General features: G+C 47.4%; 2 protein-coding genes across 5 annotated transcripts in view; one reads left to right on the forward strand and one right to left on the reverse strand.

Annotated features, from left to right (window-relative positions):
- Window positions 1–20,206, reverse strand: part of LOC134760817 (putative uncharacterized protein B3GALT5-AS1) — a 33,971-nt gene extending 13,765 nt beyond the window's left edge. The window contains 3 exon segments of the mRNA XM_063720828.1: window positions 5,026–5,308; window positions 16,979–17,065; window positions 19,687–20,206. Coding sequence (XP_063576898.1) covers window positions 5,026–5,308; window positions 16,979–17,065; window positions 19,687–19,848 — 532 coding nt within the window. The 5' untranslated portion in view covers window positions 19,849–20,206.
- B3GALT5 (beta-1,3-galactosyltransferase 5) overlaps window positions 1–20,806 on the forward strand; it is a 116,774-nt gene that overhangs the window by 35,379 nt on the left and 60,589 nt on the right. For 2 of the 4 annotated variants that reach the window (XM_063720906.1, XM_054542558.2), the window contains exon 2: window positions 12,483–12,614. The gene's annotated coding sequence lies outside the window, so the exon portion shown is untranslated. Of the gene's footprint in view, window positions 1–12,482; window positions 12,615–20,321; window positions 20,462–20,806 lie in introns of those variants that run through there. The other 2 variants (XR_010138887.1, XM_063720907.1) reach the window with 2 other exon arrangements.

Raw genomic sequence — 20,806 nt, forward strand, 5'->3', positions numbered from 1 at the left:
GTGGGAATGTAAAATGGTGCAGACACTCTGGAAAACAGTTATAAGAATTAATCCCTCTTATAGAAATATCTATTCAAATTCAATTTATGATTTAGTTTTTTGAGACAGAGTCTCACTCTGTTACCCAGGCTAGAGTGCAGAGGCGCAATCATGGCTCCCTGTAGCCTTGACCTCCTGGGATCAAGCGATCCTCCCACCCCAGCCCCCCGAGTAGCTGGGACCATGGGCATGAGCCACTACACTCAGTTAATTTTTTTGATTTTTTTTCCCCTGTAGAGATGGGGTCTTACTGTATTGCCCAGGCTGGTCTGAAACTCCTGGGCTCAAGTGATCCTCCTGCCTTGGCCTCCCAAAGTGCTGGGATTACAGTCATGAGTCACCATACCTGGCCCAAATTCAATTTAGTTGAACACATTTTTGTAATCTTAAAATGTATAAAAGCAATGTTAGTTTAAGATCAGGGGAAATTAATATACGAAATTTAAGAAGTTCAGATTAAGCTTTCTATGAGGAAGTAAATAAACTAAATGTACATAAATTAGAATATTATACTACTATTGCTTTTATACTATTATTAAATCAAAGAGAAGGCAGATTATCAAAGTGGTTTAATTTTTTTTTTGAGACAGAGTCTTGCTGTATTGCCCAGGCTGGAGTACAGTGGTATGATCATTACTCACTGCAGCCTTGCACTCCTGTGCTCGATGGATCCTCCTGTCTCAGCATCCCGCGTAGCTGGGATTACAGGCACATGCCACCTTGCCTGGCTAATTTTTTGCAGAGATAAGGTCTCACTATATTGCCCAATCTGGCCTTGAACTCCTGGCCTCAACTGATCCTTCCTCCTTGGCTTCCCAAAGTTCTGGGATCACAGGTGTAAGCCACCATATCTGGCCTCAAAACGGTCTAATTTTGAATGATTCATCTTAATTAAACATTGTTTAATTGTTTGAGAAATTTCTATCTCTACAGATATGTGTGTATAACTCTCTCTCTTTAAATTGTTAACAGTCATGATTCAGCTGTGACCCTTCTTATGACCCAAATATGATTAGCCAAGGCTATTAAATCAACTCTATAGCCAAGGCTATTAAATCAACTCTAGCTAAACCCTTCTTTTTGCTTTCAGAACTGCAGTCTCAATAAGAATGTTTTACTTAAAAGAACCAAAACATTTGAAGCATTAGGAGTTCATATTTTTTCCTTTTGGATTTATTCTATTTAAAATTTATATAAGTGCTTACAAGTCTGTATAAAGCATTTATTACAAGAAACTTTGTAATCTGATGTGTTAATTTTCTTCTATTTAGTGTTAACTCTATCTATCTGAACTAGATAATTCTAGAGTTTGCAGATAATGGCCACTGCAGAATTGAAATAGTTTCTTAAGGAGTGGTGGGGGTGGCATTAACCATTTCAAGCTCAGCTGTTCTAGGCTGAGCACATCAGGGACAAAGAAGAATTTCCCTCTACAGCCTAAGTCCTGGGAAAGGTGGCAATTTTTCATCTTCTGACATATCACAGACACAACGAAAACAAACTGAGACTGGAACCTCAGAGGACAAAACTCTAGAGTGGATGTAGTATATACTGCTTGGGTGATGGGTACACCAAAATCTCACAAATCACCACTAAAGAACGTACTCATGTAACTGAACACCACCTGTTCCCCAATAACCAATGGAAATACAAAATTAAAAAAAATAAAAAATAAAGTCTCACAGGAGACTACTGATCAGTTACAACACAAGGCATGACCTATGGTACTTGGACAGCTTAGCTTCAACAAAACAAATTGCAGTTTCAATGAGAAATCCAGGAGCACTCTGAGCTCAGTTGCCTCTGCAAGGCACCCAGGCTGCAGGAGAGTTGGAAGACCAAGCCTCAGCACTTGAGGGTTCCAGGAGCTGTGCTTTTCTGCTTTAAAGGTTCCGGCTGGACAATCTCAGTGGACTCACCAGACCGTCCAAGAATAAAACAAAGACCACCAGTGCTAAATAATACAAAGCCATCTTTATTATTTTGACAGGGAAAGGAACATATGCCAGTGAAGAAATTTGCTGAGTGGTGTAATGATTAATTTTATGTGTCTACTTGCCTAGGTCATGGTGCCCTGTTCTTTGTTTCAACAATATAAAGATATTTTTTAGATGTCATTAACATTTAGGTCAACAGATTTTGAGTTAAGCAGACTCCATAATGTGGGTGGGCCTCCTCCAATCAGCTGAAGGCCTTAAGAGAAAAAGACTACCTCCCCTGAGCAAGAAGAAATTCTGCTGCCAGATTGCTTTTATTTGTTTGTTTGTTTGTTTTTTGAGACAGGGTCTTGCTCTGTCCCCTAGGCTGGAGTGCAGTGGTGTGATCATGGCTCACTGGAGCCTCCTAACCTTCTGGGTTAAAGCAATCCTCCAACCTCAGTCCCCTGAGTAGCTGGGACTACAGGCGTGTGCCACCATATCCAGCTAATTTTTAATTTTTTTTGTAGAGCTGGGGTCTTGCTATGTTGCCCAGGCTGGTGTCAAACTCCTGAGCTCAAGTGACCTTCCCACCTTAGCCTTCCAAAGTGCTGGAATTACAGGCATGAGCCACCACGCCCGGCCCAGACTGCCTTTCAATACAACTCTTTCCTGGGTCTCTACTCTTGATAGCCAGCCCTGCAGATTTTGGACTTGCCAGCCCCTAAAATTGTGTGACTCAATCCTTAAAATCTGTCTCTCTCATTCTTTTCACAGCCTATTGTTTCTGTTTTTCTGGAGGACGTTGGATAATACAACTAGTTTGCCGAATAGAAAACTCTGGGGGTTTTAACTGCTAGAATGGGGAAGTTCACAGTGATTATGCTAATTAAACATTGACTTTTGTCTTCTAGACAGGATGAAATTATTCCATGGGTCTATATGCAGTCTGTCAAAATAATTCCCACTGCTCATTGTTCAGGAAATTGTCTTCTGTGAAGTCCAATGGGTTCTGACATCCCAGGTCCCAGATACTCATACAGCAGCTGGTTGGAGCCAGCCGAGATAAAGCACAACATCCATTTTGATAATGACTTGGCAAGTGCTGCTGTTAAGTGGGAAGATTTTCTTTCCTCTAATTTCCCACCAAGATTTTCTTCTGACTAATGTATACTCAGCATACATGAGTTCTCAATAAAAATTGTGTTTTCTTTTTTCTTTTAAGATTCAATAGCCATGAATTGCCACACCAAGGAAATAAGGCTAGAGCAAAAGGAAGGCAAGAAGTAAACATTGAAGAAATGAAATAAGATTTTTCACTCTTTTCCCTCAGTGCACTGATGTATTTTAATGTCAGCCATGGCCAGAGACCTTTGAGGCATGAAGGGTTAGAATTTGGGTCTTGTTCATACTTCCTGAATCCTCCATCGAGAAACCTGAGTGTTAGGGACTGACTTGTGCTCTCTGCCCCAAATTCTTATGTTGAAGCCCTAACCCCCAATGTGATTGTATTTGGAGGTAGGGCTTATAAGGGGGTAATAAAATATAAATGAGATCAGAAAGATGAGACTCTAATCTAACAGGATTGGTGTCCCTAGAAGGAGAGGAAGAGGCATCAGAGACCTCTCTTTCTGCTGTGTAAAAGGCCATGTGAAGACACAGCAAGAAGGTGGCCGTCTGAAAGTCAGGAAGAGAGCCCTCGCTGGGAACCAAATTTGCCAGCACTTTGATCTTGGACTTTAGTCTTCAGAACTGTGAGAAAATAAATGCTTGTTGTTTAAGTCACCCAGCATGTGGAATTTTGCTATGGCAGCCCACGCAGACTAAGATGCTGAGACAATCTCTCCTTTGGACCACTGATTGAGGGGAGTCAGCTTGGCTTCTCTGATCTAATAGTTTTGCTCAGTGGAAGGTGACACCAGGCCAAAGACACATTGACTCCACCCTTTACTTGTGTTTTCCTGTAAAATGTAGAGTCTGCCACGCCCTGGCTTTAAGTCTTTTGGGGTTTTCTCAGTGGCTGCATGATCACATTCTAATTCTTCAGAAAGTCATTCAAAAATCTTCACATTATGTGGCCAGGCATGGTGGCTCACACCTGTAATCCCAGCACTTTGGGAGGCTGAGGTAGGAGAATCTCTTGAGGCTGGGAGTTCAAGACTAGCCTGGCCAACATGACGAAACTCTCTCTCTACTAAAAATACAAAAATTAGCCAGTGTGGTGGTGCACGCCTGTAGTCCAAGCTATTTGGGAGGCTGAGGCATGAGAATCGCTTGAACCTGGGACACGGAGGTTGCAGTGAGCCAAGATCTTACCACTGCACTCCAGCCTGGGTGGCAGAGTAAGACTCTGTCTCAATTAAAAAAAAAAAAAGGCCTTCACATTAAAGCCCCAAGCTCCTTCTCTTCCTACATCACTTTCTGCTCTATGTCCTCTGTCTTCTAGTACATGGGCCCTGTATTAATCCGTTTTCATGCTGCTATGAAGAAATACCCGAGACTAGGTAATTTATAAAGAAAAGAGGTTTAATTGACTCACAGTTCTGGGGAGGCCTCAAGAAACTTACAATCATTGTGGAAGGGGAAGCAAACTTGTCCTTCACTTGGCTGCAGGAAGGAGAGTCCTGAGCAAAAGGGGGAAAAGCTCCTTGCAAAACCTTCAGATCTTGTGAGAACTCACTCACTTATCACAAGAACAGCATGAGGGTAACCGCCCCCATGATTTAATTACCTCCCACAAGGTCCCTCCCCCCAACACATGTGGGTTAGAATTCGGATTACAATTCAAGATGAGACTTGAGTGGGGACACAGAGCAAGACCATATAAGGCCCTGTGTAGTTGGCAGAATAATGGTCCCCCAATATACCCGCCCTCTGATCCCTGACACCCGTGAATATGGCACATTACATGGCAAAAGGGACTTTGCAGGTAGAATTAAGGCTGCAGACCTTAAAATGGGGAGGGTATCCTGGCTGACTCAGGTGGGTCCAATATATTCACATGCACTCTTAAAGATGAAAGAGGGAGGCAGACAAGCCATAGAGAATGGAAGAGGTGGGAGAGAGTCACAGCGCAAGAGGGACTCTTTCCGCGGGTGCTGGCTGTCAGGATGAGATGGGCCATGAGCCAGGGAGGGCAGGCGGCCTCCAGAAGCTGAGGGCAACCCCTGGACAACAGCCAGCAAGGAAACAAGGACTTCATGCCTACAACCCCACACAGCTGAATTCTGCCAGCAGCTCCAGTGAGCCTGGATGTGGATCCTCCACCAGAGCTCAGCACTGATGACATCTTGATTTTGGCCTTGAGAGACGAAGCACAGAAGCCAGCAGAGCCCGTGAGATTTCTGACCTCCCTTAGGAAGTGTAAGATAATACACTTGTATTGTTTTAAACTAGTCGCAGTTTATTCCAGCAGCCACAGGAAACATTGCCCCCGCACATGTCCTCATTTGCATGTGCTTTCTTGCGTGCTGATGCTGCTGCTGGGAACACCTGTTCTTTAGCTCGCCATTAAATTAAAATCTCACCTGTCCTGGAAGGCCCTGCTTCCACGGCCATCCCTGAGCAGCACTGCCCTGCCCTTAATGACAGAGCAGAATGAATCACATTCTTCTCTATGCTTAGAGAATTTTGCTTCTATCTCAACAAAGTGCACGCGGTGAGTGGTTAGCATCTATGCGATGGTCGCCTTTTGCTGCACTCTGACCCTTGTCCCTAGCCCAATGCCTGATAGTCTGCTGTCAATCAGATATTTATTGGGAGGCTATGTTGGTGCCATACAGCTGTGTCGTAGGTGCTAGGTATACGGGGATGCCTAAATCAGACCCAGGGCCCTTCATTCTCTCATGGACTTTCTAGGCTACACATATTCAGTGCCTCATAAACATCTGCTAAGTTAATTGAACCGAGGCCTCCTAGAGACAAGGAAGCCACAATCACCGGGAAGCAGGATTGGCCTGGTCTCTCTGTCAGGCCTCATATATATGCACACACGAGTCTTCCTCGCACAGCATGGACCATCTGCCATCTGCGGGAAGGTGTGGGGCACCAGGAATGCTCATCGCAGGGTTGTATTTTGTTCAGCCATGATTTGCCTGGGGCGTAAGAGAGTGCTGCTTTCCTTTTCCTCCTCAAACTTCCTTTTTATAAGGTGACTGCAATGATATTTACACACATAGTTTCCAAAAGGCTTTTTTCACATTCGCCATGACATTTAATCCTTATGATAAACCTAGGGTGCACACGGAAGTAAAGCAAAAAAAACATTTGATTGATTACAATTGTATAGCTGTTTTATTTAGTCTTTCCTGCTGAAAAGTCCCGAGTTACATAACTACAAGTTAATCAGGGGCTGCTAATGGGCTAGCCTTTTTCTTTAATGTAGCCATTTACAAGAAACAGCTGAAGCTAAATTTTGCTTATGTTTGGAAATCAAGCAAGATCTACATCTCTTACAAGGCCTAACTGGCTTTGTCTGTGTTTGCTCAGTAGTGTACCCAACCACTTCTGGCTTGGAGCTGTTTGTACTGGGGTTTTAATAAATAAAATCTCAACTTTTATGGTGCCTCAGTTTACCATTTAACAGAGGCCTCAGAAGAAATCCACCCTGCTGACCCCTCAATCACAGACTTCTAGCCTCCAGAACTATGGGCAGATAAATGCCTGTTAGTTAAGCTGCCCAGCCTGTGGGTCTTATGGCAGCCCAAGCAAACGAATCCACTTACCTGTGGCCTTATGTAAGTTCCCTTCCATCCCCGGCCTCTCTGCCCTCAGTGTCTACTTTAATCTCTGTGACCAAGTCCCCATCTCCACAGTGCAAGTTGGGGGCCAGGCTGGCTCAGCTGGGCCTTGAGCTGCCATGGGGTAGCCCCAAGGCTGAAGATTCACCAGTGATAACCAGAGACACAGAGAGACATATGTCGGGCTGAGCTGGAAGCTGGATGGGAGAGTCAGGGGCTCAATGCCAGAGAAGAGGCAGGAAGGGTTTCCTGTGCAGCAGGGGTTGAGGTATGGATAGAATCCTCAGTATGTGGACCACAGACATGAATTGGAAGCTCCTGGAGCCTACAGGGAAAGAAGCTGAGGTTTCCAGCTGCTTGTCCCACTGGTTACCTCTGTGTGCAGTGGACCTTACTGGCCAGAGGTGAGGCAGCTGGGCTGGGAAAGCTGGGAGGAGACCCCCCCAGCTGCGGTGACATCTTTCTTCATGCTCTTCAGAGTCATGATTCACACACTTCTCCCCCTTCTTCTTCTGGGAGCCTTCTACAGTCTGGGACTGCTTCTTCTTAAGGACCTCCAGGATGTACCCTTTTTTTGTATCCCAGTGTCCAGCACTGTGCCAGACACAGTAACTCCCCTGTAGATGCAGGTTGAACAAAGGGATCAATTAGGAAATCAGTTTGCATCTGCCACTTGCCTTTCAGTTTTACGACTTTTATCTGCGAGGCACAATCGGTTTGGTGGAATGACTGGCCAAGATGGCAAAGCCAGGAGGAATTTGCAGCAGAGATTTTTACACTCATTTTGGATTTAGTGGGGTCAGGTAACCTGTGGGTGATTCTGGAGGATGGCTGATAAAAATATTCTTGGTTCCAAAGTTTTCAAGAGCTCTGGAGGCAGGTCAGGCATGAAAACTGTGAAAATGATGGCTTGTCCTGTAGAACTCTACAAGGAAGAATTGGCTGCGTAAATTATTGAATAGCAACTTTTTCTTTCCTTTCGTTTCCTTTTTTTTTTTTAACCAGTGGGCAGCTGAACATCTCGGGACAGGTATTATTATCACTAAAAAAATACACGTCATAAAATTTATAGTGCTCCCTTTAGAGATTGGAAGCTCTAGGCATTAAACAAGCCATTTTCTAATGCTATAAAATAAGATTAATGATGTGTCTTTTTTAATGATCCCTTTTTTAAGATTAAAATCTTTGATGTGGAAAATGTTCATTGCTGTTCCTATTTCGAGGCCTGGGTGAATTACCTTACCTTCTCTGTCTGTGACAGATCCCTGTGTCCACTGCAAAGTTCTACCTTCCCATTTATTGGGTTTCCTAGGTTTTCTAAATTTATTGATTTAACTCTAGTGGTTCAATTTATTCCAGAAATGTATTCATTAACTGCATGGCACTGCGCTTTCTTACACAAGGGAGTTCTTTGATGGTTGACAGTGGAATTATTGTCAACCATCAATGGGAATACATGAACGTGTCCTGTTTATAGTTCTGTAGGTAGAACTTGGGTAATATGAGGGATCCTGACTTGTTTGCACGAGGCTCCCAATGAGGAGGTATTGTTGAAATTTTAATTGTAATTCAGTGGATAAGCAAGAAATAATAGTTCAGAGGATCGTTTCCCAAAGTCCTTTCATTGTGACCAGGGATTAAAGTAAGCGGCAAAGTAAACAAAAATGCCACCCTCCAAATATGGAGCAATCCTTCCCACCCCAAACTACCCTTCCCACCCGAAACTAACCCCACCCTGGTTCCTGGAGCTTTATTGTGGCTGGAGGCTGCTGTCCCTGGCAGTGCTGCAGCCGTAGACACTGCCTGCTCGTGGGACAGACCTGTCTTGTGTCTCAGCACACAGCCTAATGTGCTACTCCTTCTGCAAATATCACTCTAGTTTCAACATAGCTCTTCCATATTTTAACCCAAATGGCTGATGCTGGTTGTATTCAGCGATGGGAGAGAGAACCTAGAGAAAAAAAAAGAAGAGCTGCTGCTGCTTCTTCCTCTTTTCTCCCTCCTCAGCCAGCATGATGCAGAAGGTCAGCTCCTAGAGGAGGAGCAAGCAGGCCAGGACTGCTTCAGCATCCACTCTTGTGCGACTTAACACTTACATGGTAACACCATGTGAAGTTCGCGGACATAAAAACAAATGATATGGGGTCTTCTCCCCCAGACGCGATGAGCAGCATGCAGACCAAAGGACAGCGGTCCCCACAGTGCAGCGTGCTGTGTGCTGCTGCAGAAGGAGGGACAGACATGCCTGAGGATGAAGCCACTAACTGGGAGTGGGGGAGAGAGAGAAGGGGCCACGGGATGTGGGTTTTGGTGGCTGGAAAGGAGTTTCCTAGGGACCTGCAGAAGGGAAGAGTGGGCAGGACAGAAATAAATAATGCCAGAGTTCTGTGTCACAAACGGTGGACTGTCAGCACGGCTGGTGGGAGGGGCCGTGCAGCACGCAGTCAGCAGTAAGGCTGGGTGGGCAGCTCAGGGCCAGACTATGAATGGGCTTTCTAGTGTGCATGGCTCTGGCCAGGCACAATCATGGTTTTCAAGCAAGGATTTGATTTAAATAGATCAGATTCTTCTAATGTGGGGCTCAGGAGGGACACCAGGCATGGGGTGGCTGCAAAGCGCCTGCCAGAAATGGTGAGGCCTGGGCTGGGGTGGAAGGAGGAGCTGGACCCAAAAGACATGCTTAGGGAGAAGTGACTGAGATTTGTGAGGGAGTGAGATGGGAGACCCACAGCTTCTGACCGGAGCATCGAGTGGACGGTGACACCATGCACCCAGGAAGGCAGTGATAGAAGGTCCAGCGGGTTGGTGGGGAAGCTGGTGGAAAGGCCCTTGAGGCATGTGCCTGCCTTCTCTGCTTTTCGCCCCTTGCCCTGTCCTTGTCAGTCTTGTGAGCCTTGGTGAGCACTGGGGAACTTTAACGAGAGAGGCAGAGCCATGGCCGAAGCTTGGACGGTATGCACAGGAGGAGTGTGGCCTGGAGAAGCCTGCCCGCGCCTCCTTCTGTGGGTGCCAGCAGTGGCTTGGGCTGGTGTTCCCATGCTTGTGCATCCTATTAGCCTGTGCCAGTCCACGGGCCAGCGGCTGGGTCTCATCCGAGCAAGGAAATTGGAGCTTCCCGCTTTCCTCTTGCTTTTCTTTAGACAAGGCATATGGTGAACTCAGTCCTTCCCCAGCTGCTTGTGGGGGGTGTGGCAAAGCACGAAGTGCGGAGATATCCTGGTTCAGGGAGACAGGGATCTAGTGCCTGAAAAACGTGACATGAACATTTGGCTTTTCTTAAAACACTCCTCATTTCTTTCCTAGCATAGCAGTTATTTTCTGTCCTCTGGGCTTTGGTGACAGTGTGGTCTGGCTCCACAGATGTCAAAAACTCAAGTTTATGCAAAGACTTTCACTTCTCAGGCTCCAAAGCCCTCAACAAGCTTCCCCTCATCTGTGTTCATGGGCTTAAATTTCATGTTGTCAAATGAGTATCAGGTAATGGCAGAAATAACGCATGTATCACACATTTATTGATTTATTTCCCTTGCATTTATTTTACTTTAGAACACCATTACCCAAAGCAGAGCTCTTGAAACTCTAGTCCTACAACATAATCTTTGAAAAATGGGTTTCATTTTCAGATGCTTGGGAAATATTGCATTCCTTATGCTCCCCTTGCACATCAATCGTCAGCTCACAGTAAAGGCTCTGAGAAGGACTGCATTATAAAACTGTGCAGACAGGGTCTCCCCAAGTTGTCACACATGAGATCCTGGACTCTGTTTAGTGGTTTTTGGTTTTTTTCTAAATGCATTTTGAACAGCCAGGGTACAGACTTCTGTGAAGACCACCCTAGAATGCACAAACCACGCAAGCCTTTCTAAGTCATGTTGTTGAGTCTGTAAAAGAGGAGGAAATTTGGGAAATGGGCGGCACGCTTTTCCTGGCCCTCAAGAGAAGAGCTCACTCCTTTTTGCGTCGATCTCCCTTTTCCATATTTACTTTGCCTCTAATTAATTTTTCTTATTGCTCTTCACCCTATTTCTTGGTGTTTTGCCTCAGATGAAAGTAGGATAATTAGTTCCTTATCTCTGTTTTAAAGGAATTTCATCTGGCTTCCAGCTCAGGGGCTAATTATGGCTTTATGGATTTCCTTCTTTGAATACATCTATGCTAAATACTGCCAGCTTCTCATTCACTTCAGGCTAAAGTGGGAAGCTCTGTAGGCCTAATTCTCTCCCTTCACTGTAGATTCATACTGTTAATGATAAAAAGGGAGAGAGGAGGCTGGGTGTGGTGGCTTATGCCTGTAATCCCAGTACTTTGGGAGGCCAAGGTGGGCAGATCACTTGAGGCCAGGAGTTCAAGACCAGCCGGGTCAATGTGGCAAAACCCCATCTCTACAGAAAAAAGGCAAAAATTAGCCAGGTGTGGTGGCACACACCAGTAATCCCAGCTACTCGGGAGGCTGAGGTGGGAGGATTGCTTGAGCCCTGGAGGTGGAGGCTGTAGTCTGCTGAGATTGTGCCACTGCACTCCAGCTTGGGTGATGGAGTGAGACTCTGTCTCAAAACCAAAACCAAAACAAAAACCAACGAAGTCCTAAGTCAGTCCAAAAAGTGGGGAGAAATTAGGTGCACTAACAAGGAATATGCGCATGTTATAACTTCAGGCTATTTCTGTTTGTCAGGAGATTGCTTTACCTGGGCCAATTATTTGGTTCCTCTGTGGCTCAGTTTTCTCATCTGTAAAATGGGAGAATAACAGCATCTACCTCAGAAAACTGTAGTGAGAAAGAAATGTCAAACACTTAGAATAATGATTGGCACAGAACTTTAACAACAACAATAATAATACATAATATTACTTCTAAAAAGATACTTAAATGAGTTTTTCTAAATTGATATCTAAGTCTTTTTCCCAGGCTTTACTCAATAAAACCAATCATGATAAATCCTAGAAAATGGGGCCTTAACATCACAGTGTTATTTTATTTCTTAATTAATTAATTAATTAATTTATTTTTGAGACGGAGTCTCGCTCTTTCGCCCAGGCCGGACTGCAGTGGTGCTACTCGGCTCACTGCAAGCTCCACTTCCTGGGTTCACACCATTCTCCTGCCTCAGCCTCCCGAGTAGCTGGGACTACAGGCGCCCGCCACCACGCCCGGCTAATTTTTTGTATTTTTAGTAGAGACGGGGTTTCACCGTGTTAGCCAAGATGGTCTCGATCTCCTGACCTCGTGATCCACCCGCCTCGGCCTCCCAAAGTGCTGGGATTACAGGCGTGAGCCACCGTGCCCGGTCAACATCACAGTGATTAATTCACCAGGCATTGCTAGCACTTTTTACTTTATTTTGGAGATCCAAAAATGCTTCTGGGCTGGACACTCAAATAGCAGAGTGAGCGACAGGTCCTGGGAGGAATTTGGAGGTCTGAGTCCTGGTTCCCAGTCCGCCACTTCCTAGTGATGAGCTCCTGGGTCACTACCGAATGACTGGTGCTAACGTGCACTGAGGGCTTACTAGGTGCTGAGCAAAGTTCAAAGCACCTTTCCTGCATCTCCATTGTGGACATGGGACAGTGAGGTGACAAGAGGTGCTCAGTCACCAACGAACCTCAATTTCATCTGTGAAATAATAATACCTCCCGATCATCCCACCCAGGGGGATTATCAGAAGCTTGAATGACATTGAGTGTCTAGAAAGTACTTTGAAAGCTGCAGCATTCTGGTGGATGAAAGTAGGAGGTCCTCAAATTTTCACTTAAAAGCTTCTGGTTGATGCGTGATTTCTCCCCTTTGCAGGAAGCTGACAAGAAGCATGTTGCTGAGTGATCCTGGGTTCCCAACCTCCGCACCCGTGCATCCACGCGTGGGCCCAGCCAGCAAGGAGAAGTCTAACAGGCAGGAGGAGGGGAGACACAAGGAGCCCCCGCAGTAAGTCACAAGAAGCTGCCTGCACTCTGACTTTCTTTGGCTTTCTCAGCATTTTGTACAGGGTTCCCTTGACTGATGTGGGGGTTAGAACTGGAAGGAAAGGTCCCTCTCCTCCCATCTGGAGGTGTTGAAGCAGCACCGGGCAGAGCCCAGGGTGGTACCTCTGGGGCTACGGCAGGACAGGGGTGTTCAGTGGGCTGGAAGCCCCCGTCCCCAACAAAACATCTCTGACCTGGTTTAAGACATTGGAGGTCCACAGACATTTCATTTGAAAAAGGAGTTTCTAACTCTTAAAAAGACAGAAAATCACCAATGAAGTCCAACCTTTAGTGAGAATCAACTGACCTTTCCTCTGAACTCCATCACATTTTAATTTTTTTTAATTTTATTGTTTTTTGGAGACAGGGTCTCGCTCAGTTGTCCAGGCTGGAGGGCAGTGGCATGATCATAGCTGATTGCAGCCTTGATCTCCTGGGCTCAAATGATCTCATCTCAGCCTCCCGAGTACCTAGGACCACAGGTGTGTGCCACCAATTAGGTGTGCAGCTAATTTTATTATTTTTATTTTTTAATAGATACGAGGTCTTGTTGTGTTGTTCAGGCTGGTCTTGAGCTCCCGAGCTCAAGGAATCTTCCCGCCTTGGCCTCTGAAAGCACTAGGATTGCAGGCACGAGACATCATTACATTTTATGGAGGTTCTGTTTGCTTCTGCACCTTGGTCTAATCCTATGATCAGTTATCACCAAGTTGGTCTCTCTTATGCCACTGTATGTTCCTGAAGGAGAAATAGTTTATTTTTCCTTGTGTCCCATCTCAAAGGATGATCAACATATTAAGCCGACACTCCAGAATGTGTAGGCTTCCAATCAATGCGCTGTCTTGTCAATGGTCCCAGAACTACCCTCTCTTCAATATACCTCTTTTGACAGAGCTCAGCATACAGGAAAATCTCCTCAAATGCAGAAAAGTCTTTTGAGTGTGAATTTAATTTTCAGTGCCTCAAAAAATATTTAGCACTAGGAAGATAGCCTCTCTGACAGGAACGGTGTGTCCCTTTAATGAATGAGTTCCTTGAGAGGGTAGGAAATGATTCTGAAGGCTTCCTAACATGAAAAGCTGCTATGCTGGTTGAAAAAAAATCAGTTCTGTTATTTCAGAATTCTACTTTCTGCTTCCTTCCCAATCATACAAGCTACATGACGTTTAACTCTGTGTACTAGGCAGTTCTGCAAAGGAACAGGCAGTCCTTGGGTCTGGGTTGAAAACAAGAGCTTAAGTCCAGTCTCTCCAAGCACTGGTTAGCTGCATGCAACATGGCACGTCCACGCATGCTGCATTCTGAAGAAGTCAGGATCACTAGCAACAGATAGAAAGAGACCCTGGGTGTGATGGCTCATGCTTGTAATCCCAGCACTTTGGGAGGGATCGCCCAAGTCCAGGAGTTTGAAACCAGCTTGGACAACACAGAAAGACCCCTGTCTATACAAAAAAATAAATTAAAAAAGACCATGCTGGGCAAGTGAGACTCTGTTTCTACAAAAGAGATCCCCCCCCCCCCGGTTTTTTTTTGAGACACAGTCTCACTCTGTCACCCAGGCTGGAGTGCAGTGGCACGATCTTGGCTCACTGCAACCTCCACCTCCCAGATTCAAGTGATTCTCCTGCCTCAGCCTCCCAGGTAGCTGGGATTACAGGCATGCACCACTACACCCGGCTAGTTTTTATATTTTTAGTAGAGATGGAATTTCACCATGTTGGTCAGGCTGGTCTTAAACTCCTGGCCTCAAGTGATCCACCTGCCTCAGCCTCCCAAAGTGCTGGGATTACAGGGGCTAGCTACCGCCCCTGGCCTTTTTTTTTTTTTTTTTTTAAGGGTCTGTGTCTCAGTATGTTGCCCAGGCTGCTCTGGAACTCTTGGTCTCAAGCGATTCTCCTGCCTCAGCCTCCCAAGTAGCTAGGATTACAGGTGCATACCACCTAGCCTAGTTTATCCCAAATTTTTAAATAGAAATTTTTATTCCCTTCTCTGGAAGAAATATGAAAAGGACCAAAGCAAAGTGGTTTTCCCTTGTTTGTTGGCATTTTGGAAGTGAGATTGCTTTATAGATCCTCTTTCCCAATATTACTATAAATTAAACTAACTTTAAAGTGACCAACTTTCCTACCAAGCTTACTGCACTATCTAAAGGCCTTGTGGTCTAAAAGCGAAGGATCAAATCATATGTTTTAAAGATGAATGGTGCCATTGTTATGTGGATGCTCACTATGTTTAGGCTCTGTGTTGAGTTTTACTCAGTCACTCATTTAAAAAATTTATTTGTTAATGCAGCACTTCGTTTATTCACTTAACACCTGTCTTGAGTGCCTGCTATATCTCAGGAACTGTGATAGGCATTGGTGGAAACAGAAGTCAGGGAGACACATGAAGGAGGCTAGTAGTAAAGACAGAAATTAAGACAAACAAACACAAAAATGCCTGAGAATTTGCCAGGCCCTGTGGCTCATACCTGTAATCCCAGCACTTTGGGAGGCCGAGGTGGGTGGATCATTTGAGGTCAGGAGTTCGAGACCAGCCTGGCCAACATGATAAAACCCAACTCTACAAAAATACAAAAATTAGCCGGGCGTGGTGGCGGGTGCCTGTAATCCCAGCTACTCCGGAGGCTGAGGCAGGAGAATTGCTTGAACCTGGGAGGCGGAGGTTGCAGTGAGCCAAGATCGCACCACTGCACTCCAGCCTGGGTGACAGAGTGAGACTCAGTCTCAAAAAAAAAAAAAAAAAAAAAAAAAGCCTGAGAACTGTTGTGTTACCAAAAAGAAAGCACAGAGTGCCACAGGAGTCCTCCAGCGTTTGGCTGCACCATCTTTCTATAAGCTTTACAACAACGCTGTTATCATGCCCACTGTGCAGATGGGGAAACTGAGGGGTGGAGCTTACTTACGGAGCAAGAGTTTGCAAAACCAAGTTGACCAAACTCTACATGTTCTTACCACTCCATCTCCTCCCTGGCTTGGAACTTCCACGCTAAAGATTCCAGATGGACATTTATTTTAGAGACCTTAGAACTGGCTTAGGTTTATATGCTCCAGAGCTCACTAGAAATGTCAGGGAAGGCACAGCCGTGGGGAAGGGGGTGCATTGTGCCAAGAATTTTGCATAAGAAGCCAGCTCAACAGTGAAAGGTGGTGATCATTTTTCAAGTGTTCTTGGTTTTTCATGTGTCATAAAATTGCATTATTCAGGAATAATCCCAAAATCAAATTAAAAACTTCTATGAAAATATGAAATGGAAAGCTTACTGATGCATGCTTATAAACTGGTTATTGTACTTTCTCTGTGGCCTCAGGGCTGGAGGGCTGTGTCTTCTCAGAGGTGACCAGGGACCATCCAAACACAGCCTCCTTCCGTACTTCTCTTAACCAGCGTAGACTCTTCTGGTCCCATTCAGAGACTGAATTCCTTCATTATCTGGGAAGGCGTGGTCCCACCTACTTATAGCAATGAGGGGCCACCTTCCTCCTAACCCATAGGGTGCAACTGGCCACAGCCTCGCCTATCCGTATCATGCACAATTGTCATGTTATAACCATGTGGGCCACCCTGGCTTGGGCCATGTTTCCGCAGCCCCCTGGTAGGGGTGGTGGTTATAATCATGTTCTGCAATCCCAATGAAGGCTCCCACCCAGTTGAGGAAAAGCCAGCCTATTTGTTGGGGCAAGATTAGCCCACATGGGCAGGGTATCCCCTCAGTGAGGCAGTGGTGCGGCTCCCAGGGGCTCCAGGACAGTAGCCACACTGCTGGCACACACCTCAGACTCCAGGCAGCAGCTGCTGCCTCCAGGGTTTAGCTCCCAGTTCCCCGGCCCACTCTGTTCTCCCACCCTTCACTTTGCTCCAAGAGAAAGCTTTGTTTCATGCTTCAGAAAACTGCTGTGGGCCTGGAAAGCCTTCCAGGCAGAGGCATTCTAATTAGTATCGTGACTTCTCTGGGAAAATCATTTTCCAGGCCTCCAAGAACCTCTGATGATTCTCTAACTTTTCATGAGGGTCCCTGGGACATCTCAGCCATGAAGCTCCTTCCACTTAGGTTTTTGAATCAGAAATGCAGGAATTTTCCGCTGGTAGTGGCTGGAGCTTCCTTGAGATGAGTGAACAGCAAGTGAACTCTCCCGCCTCCCACCATCACCAGCCTGGATCAGGACGGGAGAAGGAACTTGCTTGCACGTTTTGCAACCAAACCCCATGGTAGAAAAGGGCCCTCGTAGTGGGTCTTAAGATAGATGAAAGGAAAAAAAAAAAAGGTCCTCACTTGCTCCATTTCCCCAGCCACTGCCCATGGATGCCATCGGTTGATCCCTCCACTTACTTATTCAAGTATTGCTCCAGCATTCCCTGTGTGCCAGGCAGAGGCCTCTGCTGGGGTGCAGTGGTGTACCCTGAAGTCCCGTTCTGGCAGGGGAGACAGAGCATGGGCAAATGAGCAAGTGGACCTCGAAATGTCAGGTAGCAATGCTGAGCCAGAAGGATCAAAAGCAGGGGACTGAGGTGTGGGAGGGGGTGTGCACTCAACAGGGCGTCAGGGAAGGGGAAGTGGTCTCTGAGTAGAGATCTGGTGAAGTCCAGGACAGTCCCATGAATATCCGTGAGAGGCTTGGTCCAGGCAGAGGGCAGGGAAGGAGCAGGTCCTGAAATGACATGGGCCTGGCCTGTGGAAGGAGCACCTGAAGGCTGGCATGGAGGGAGGGACTGGCCGCAGGGAAATTTGACCAGCGGCTCCTTCATGCGGCACAGGACTGGCAGCAGGGGACTTTGACCGGCAGCTCCATTATGGGGCACAATCTTCTAATCTCTGATAAGCGGTCCTTTTCTGTGGAGCTGTCATGGATAAATGTTTTCTGTAGCTATTTGTGGAGCACTGGGTCTCGTTCCTTTCTATGAGAGCAGCCATTCCCAATTGGGTGTGACTTTGCTCCCCATGGGATATTTGGCAAGTTTGGAGACGTTGTCACAACTTGTGTGTGTGTGCAGGGGTGTGCATCCAGTGGATAGAGGCCAAGGGTCCTGCTAAGCATACCACAGTGCACAGGACAGTCTCACAACAAGGAATTATCCAACCCAAAATGTCAAGTGTGCTGAGGTTAAGAACCCTGAAACCAAACAGGAGTGTCAGCGAGCACGGGGAAGATTGCATGTTTTGACTGACAGTCACTGGTACCAGGCTCTGGAGGGGCCTTGTGGGGTGATGGAAGGCATATGGGGAAGAGGTGCTTGGCCTCTGCAAATCCTTCTCCCATGAGAGAGAAGTTTGCATGGCTCACAGGTGAGACCCATCCCCACAGTGATGGGGACAGAGCAGACCACTGCCTGGGCCACTGCCTCAGCCTCTCGTACAGTTTAGCAAAGACCAATGTCAGAGCCTGAGACCATGAGCTCTGGCCTAGGATGGTTGGATGGATGCTTTCACTTTCTTGACAGGTATCTCCAAGACCCAAGGCCATGGCTAGCCCATCTCACAGTGGTGTTCACTGGGCTAAGCAATTTGCACACATTGACTTATGATCTGCCCTCTGCTACAGCCTATTTTCTACATGGTAGTGCTGAGCAGTGAGCAGGTACATTCCTGGTGCAGGGTGTTTGCCTTTGCTGTGATCTGATCTGCCTGGAATGCTCCCTCCTCATTTCTGCCCTTTCACCACGGGGGTCTCAGCTGGAACACTGTCCCCATGCAGAGGCCCTTACCCCTCCAATTCGTTTCCTTTATCCTTGCTTTTATACCACTTACTAGCCTAACTGAAAACAAGCTACTCAAATGAAGGAGTCATTGTAGTATAATTAAATTACTCTGGTCTCGGAAACAAAAAATGGAGGACCTTCCTCCCCAGGACAATTTCAGGGAAGAAGCTTCCGGCTCCACCACCAGCACCCAAAGCTGAAATTCTACTTAAACGATTCCCTGATTTTTATACTTGGAGCGCAATAAATGTATTTTAACTGTTTACATTTAACATATAAATGTAATTATATGTCGGTATTGACATATATCCAGGCTTGGCTTCTGCGGCCCCTGCTGAGACTGGCCCCCTGCTCCTCAGAGCAGAGCTCTAAGTCTCAGTCTCCCAGGGCCCTTTCTCTGGGTCCTGCACCCTCCTCCCCCACCACCTTTATTAAAAAAACACCTGCCCCATGTCATAGCCCCTCAGGTGCCGGCTCAATTGAGGTGTCCGTGGCTGGACAGAGGTCTGATGTGCTTCTTGGTGCGGGAGATGCTGGGTGGGAAGGGAGGAAAGGGTGGGAAGGGTTTGGGGGGAACAGCAACCGGGGACTGGGAGGGAGAGGGCAGGGGGCACCCTGGAGGGCAGGCAGGCTCACCTCCTGTCCCCTCTGGGCTAGTACCCGCCCCACTTGATGCTGCCTGAGGTGGCATCCTGCTCAGCTGGCCCTGCTCAGCTGTGAGTGTACCAGGACTGTATGGTTATCCCAGGAAACGGGAGCTGCACAAAGCCACGTGCAGAATCGCGTGGGAGTTTAATAATCCCGGCTGGTGATTGCTGCCCCACGGCTGCGTTCCTCCCCATCAGACCCCTCATAGGCTTCCCTCCAACCCGACGCTCAAGCTTCCGAGGCCTGTCCGTTCTCTGAAGCGATTCTACACCTTTTAGGCTCTGGACTCCATGTTCCTAATTTGTTTTTGGAGTGGGGGGGGGGGGTCTCTCCCCACTTCCCTATTAGCTCACGTCATCTTTGTGCAAGAAGGATCACATGTCAGCCGTGGGGAAGAAAGGGCTGGCACTGCTCTGAAGCTGCTGAAGTTATGACATTAAGGAAAATAAGCCAGCTTCATTGGGCTTGGGGTAGGCGCCTGAGCACTGGGACTTTTAAGAGCTTCCCAGGAGATTTTGCTGCAGCCAGGGTTGAAGATCACTGAATAGAATGGTATGTTCTCAACCCCTTAAAAAATGTATATTTGTCTACATAAATATATGTCTATTTTTCCTGCCAGAGAAAGGTGGGGTCCCACTGGCTTCAGCTCTTGCGACCCCTCCCCCACCCCCGCACTATGGCTGTAGCACATCAGTATTCATTTACCTGGGGCCGCCTGTGGCTGTGTGACCCAGGACAGGCCCTCTGACTTCTCTGTGCCGGAGTCGTCTCATCCGTGAAACGGGAATCGTTAAGGCACTGCGCAGCCCCATAGCGCCCCACGCCTTGCATGACTTTGGCTCATTCCTCATAATTAGGCCTTTTGCTGTGAAGGTAGCATCTCTTTTTAAAAAGATCTGGTTGTGGTGGTGGAGAGGGGGGCGGTGTTCTTTCTCGGGGCATCTGGGGTTTGAGAAGCGCAGGACCCCGCAGCCTTCCCTCTCCTGTGAGTGTTTTCAAAGTTAACTTTGGGACGGTTCTCCCGGAGGGCCGGACAGAAACTCAAAGAACCGGCCTCAGGGGATCTGAGCAAATTCCACCGTCGTCAATTCCTGGTGCTCCCTGAAAGATGCTCTTTCCCTCGGGGCTTCGGAGCCGGAGCATTTGTAGACAGTTCCTGCCTCTTCCCCCGGCTGCCGGCCTGGGGGTCCCGCCGCCTCCCGGAGCCGACCCCCGCGTTCCCCAGCCCGCGCCGCCCTGCGCGGCCCGCCGGCCTCCTCACCTATCAGATTTCCTGTGCGCATCGCCGCGCGCTCCTCCCACCTCCTAAACGCGGAGCGGAGCGGGGCGGAAAACCATCCTCGGCCTGGACCCAGCACCTCCGGGGACCGGTCGCGCGCCCCCTGCGTCCGCGGGCCGGGATGCGGCTCTGAGCCCGCGGCGGCTTCCAGCCCGACTGGGCCTGCCGGGGCTGCCCCGCGCACGGTAAGGCCCGGGGCTGGGGCGCGGGGCGCGGGGAGCTCTGGCCTGGGGAGCGGGGGTCCGGGTCCTGCGGCGCGCGGGGGCGTGGGTGCCCGGCGCAGAGGACCGCGGCGCGGCCGCGCACTGCAGGCGTGCTCTTCTGTTTTCCTTCGTTCCTTTTAAATGAAGGGAAAGAAAATTGTTACAGACCAAATGTCATCAAACTTGGTGTGAAAACATATTCATTTATAAAGTCTTATTGCTACTCACGCCACGCACCGAGGAAGTTGTGTTCCTGGGTGGGCACGGTGCGGACACAAGACTTAGGGAATCAGCACTGGATGGAAACATCACACAATTAAAAAGAAT

Source organism: Pongo abelii, chromosome 22, assembly GCF_028885655.2.
Source record: "Pongo abelii isolate AG06213 chromosome 22, NHGRI_mPonAbe1-v2.0_pri, whole genome shotgun sequence".
Taxonomy (NCBI): Eukaryota; Metazoa; Chordata; class Mammalia; order Primates; family Hominidae; genus Pongo; species Pongo abelii.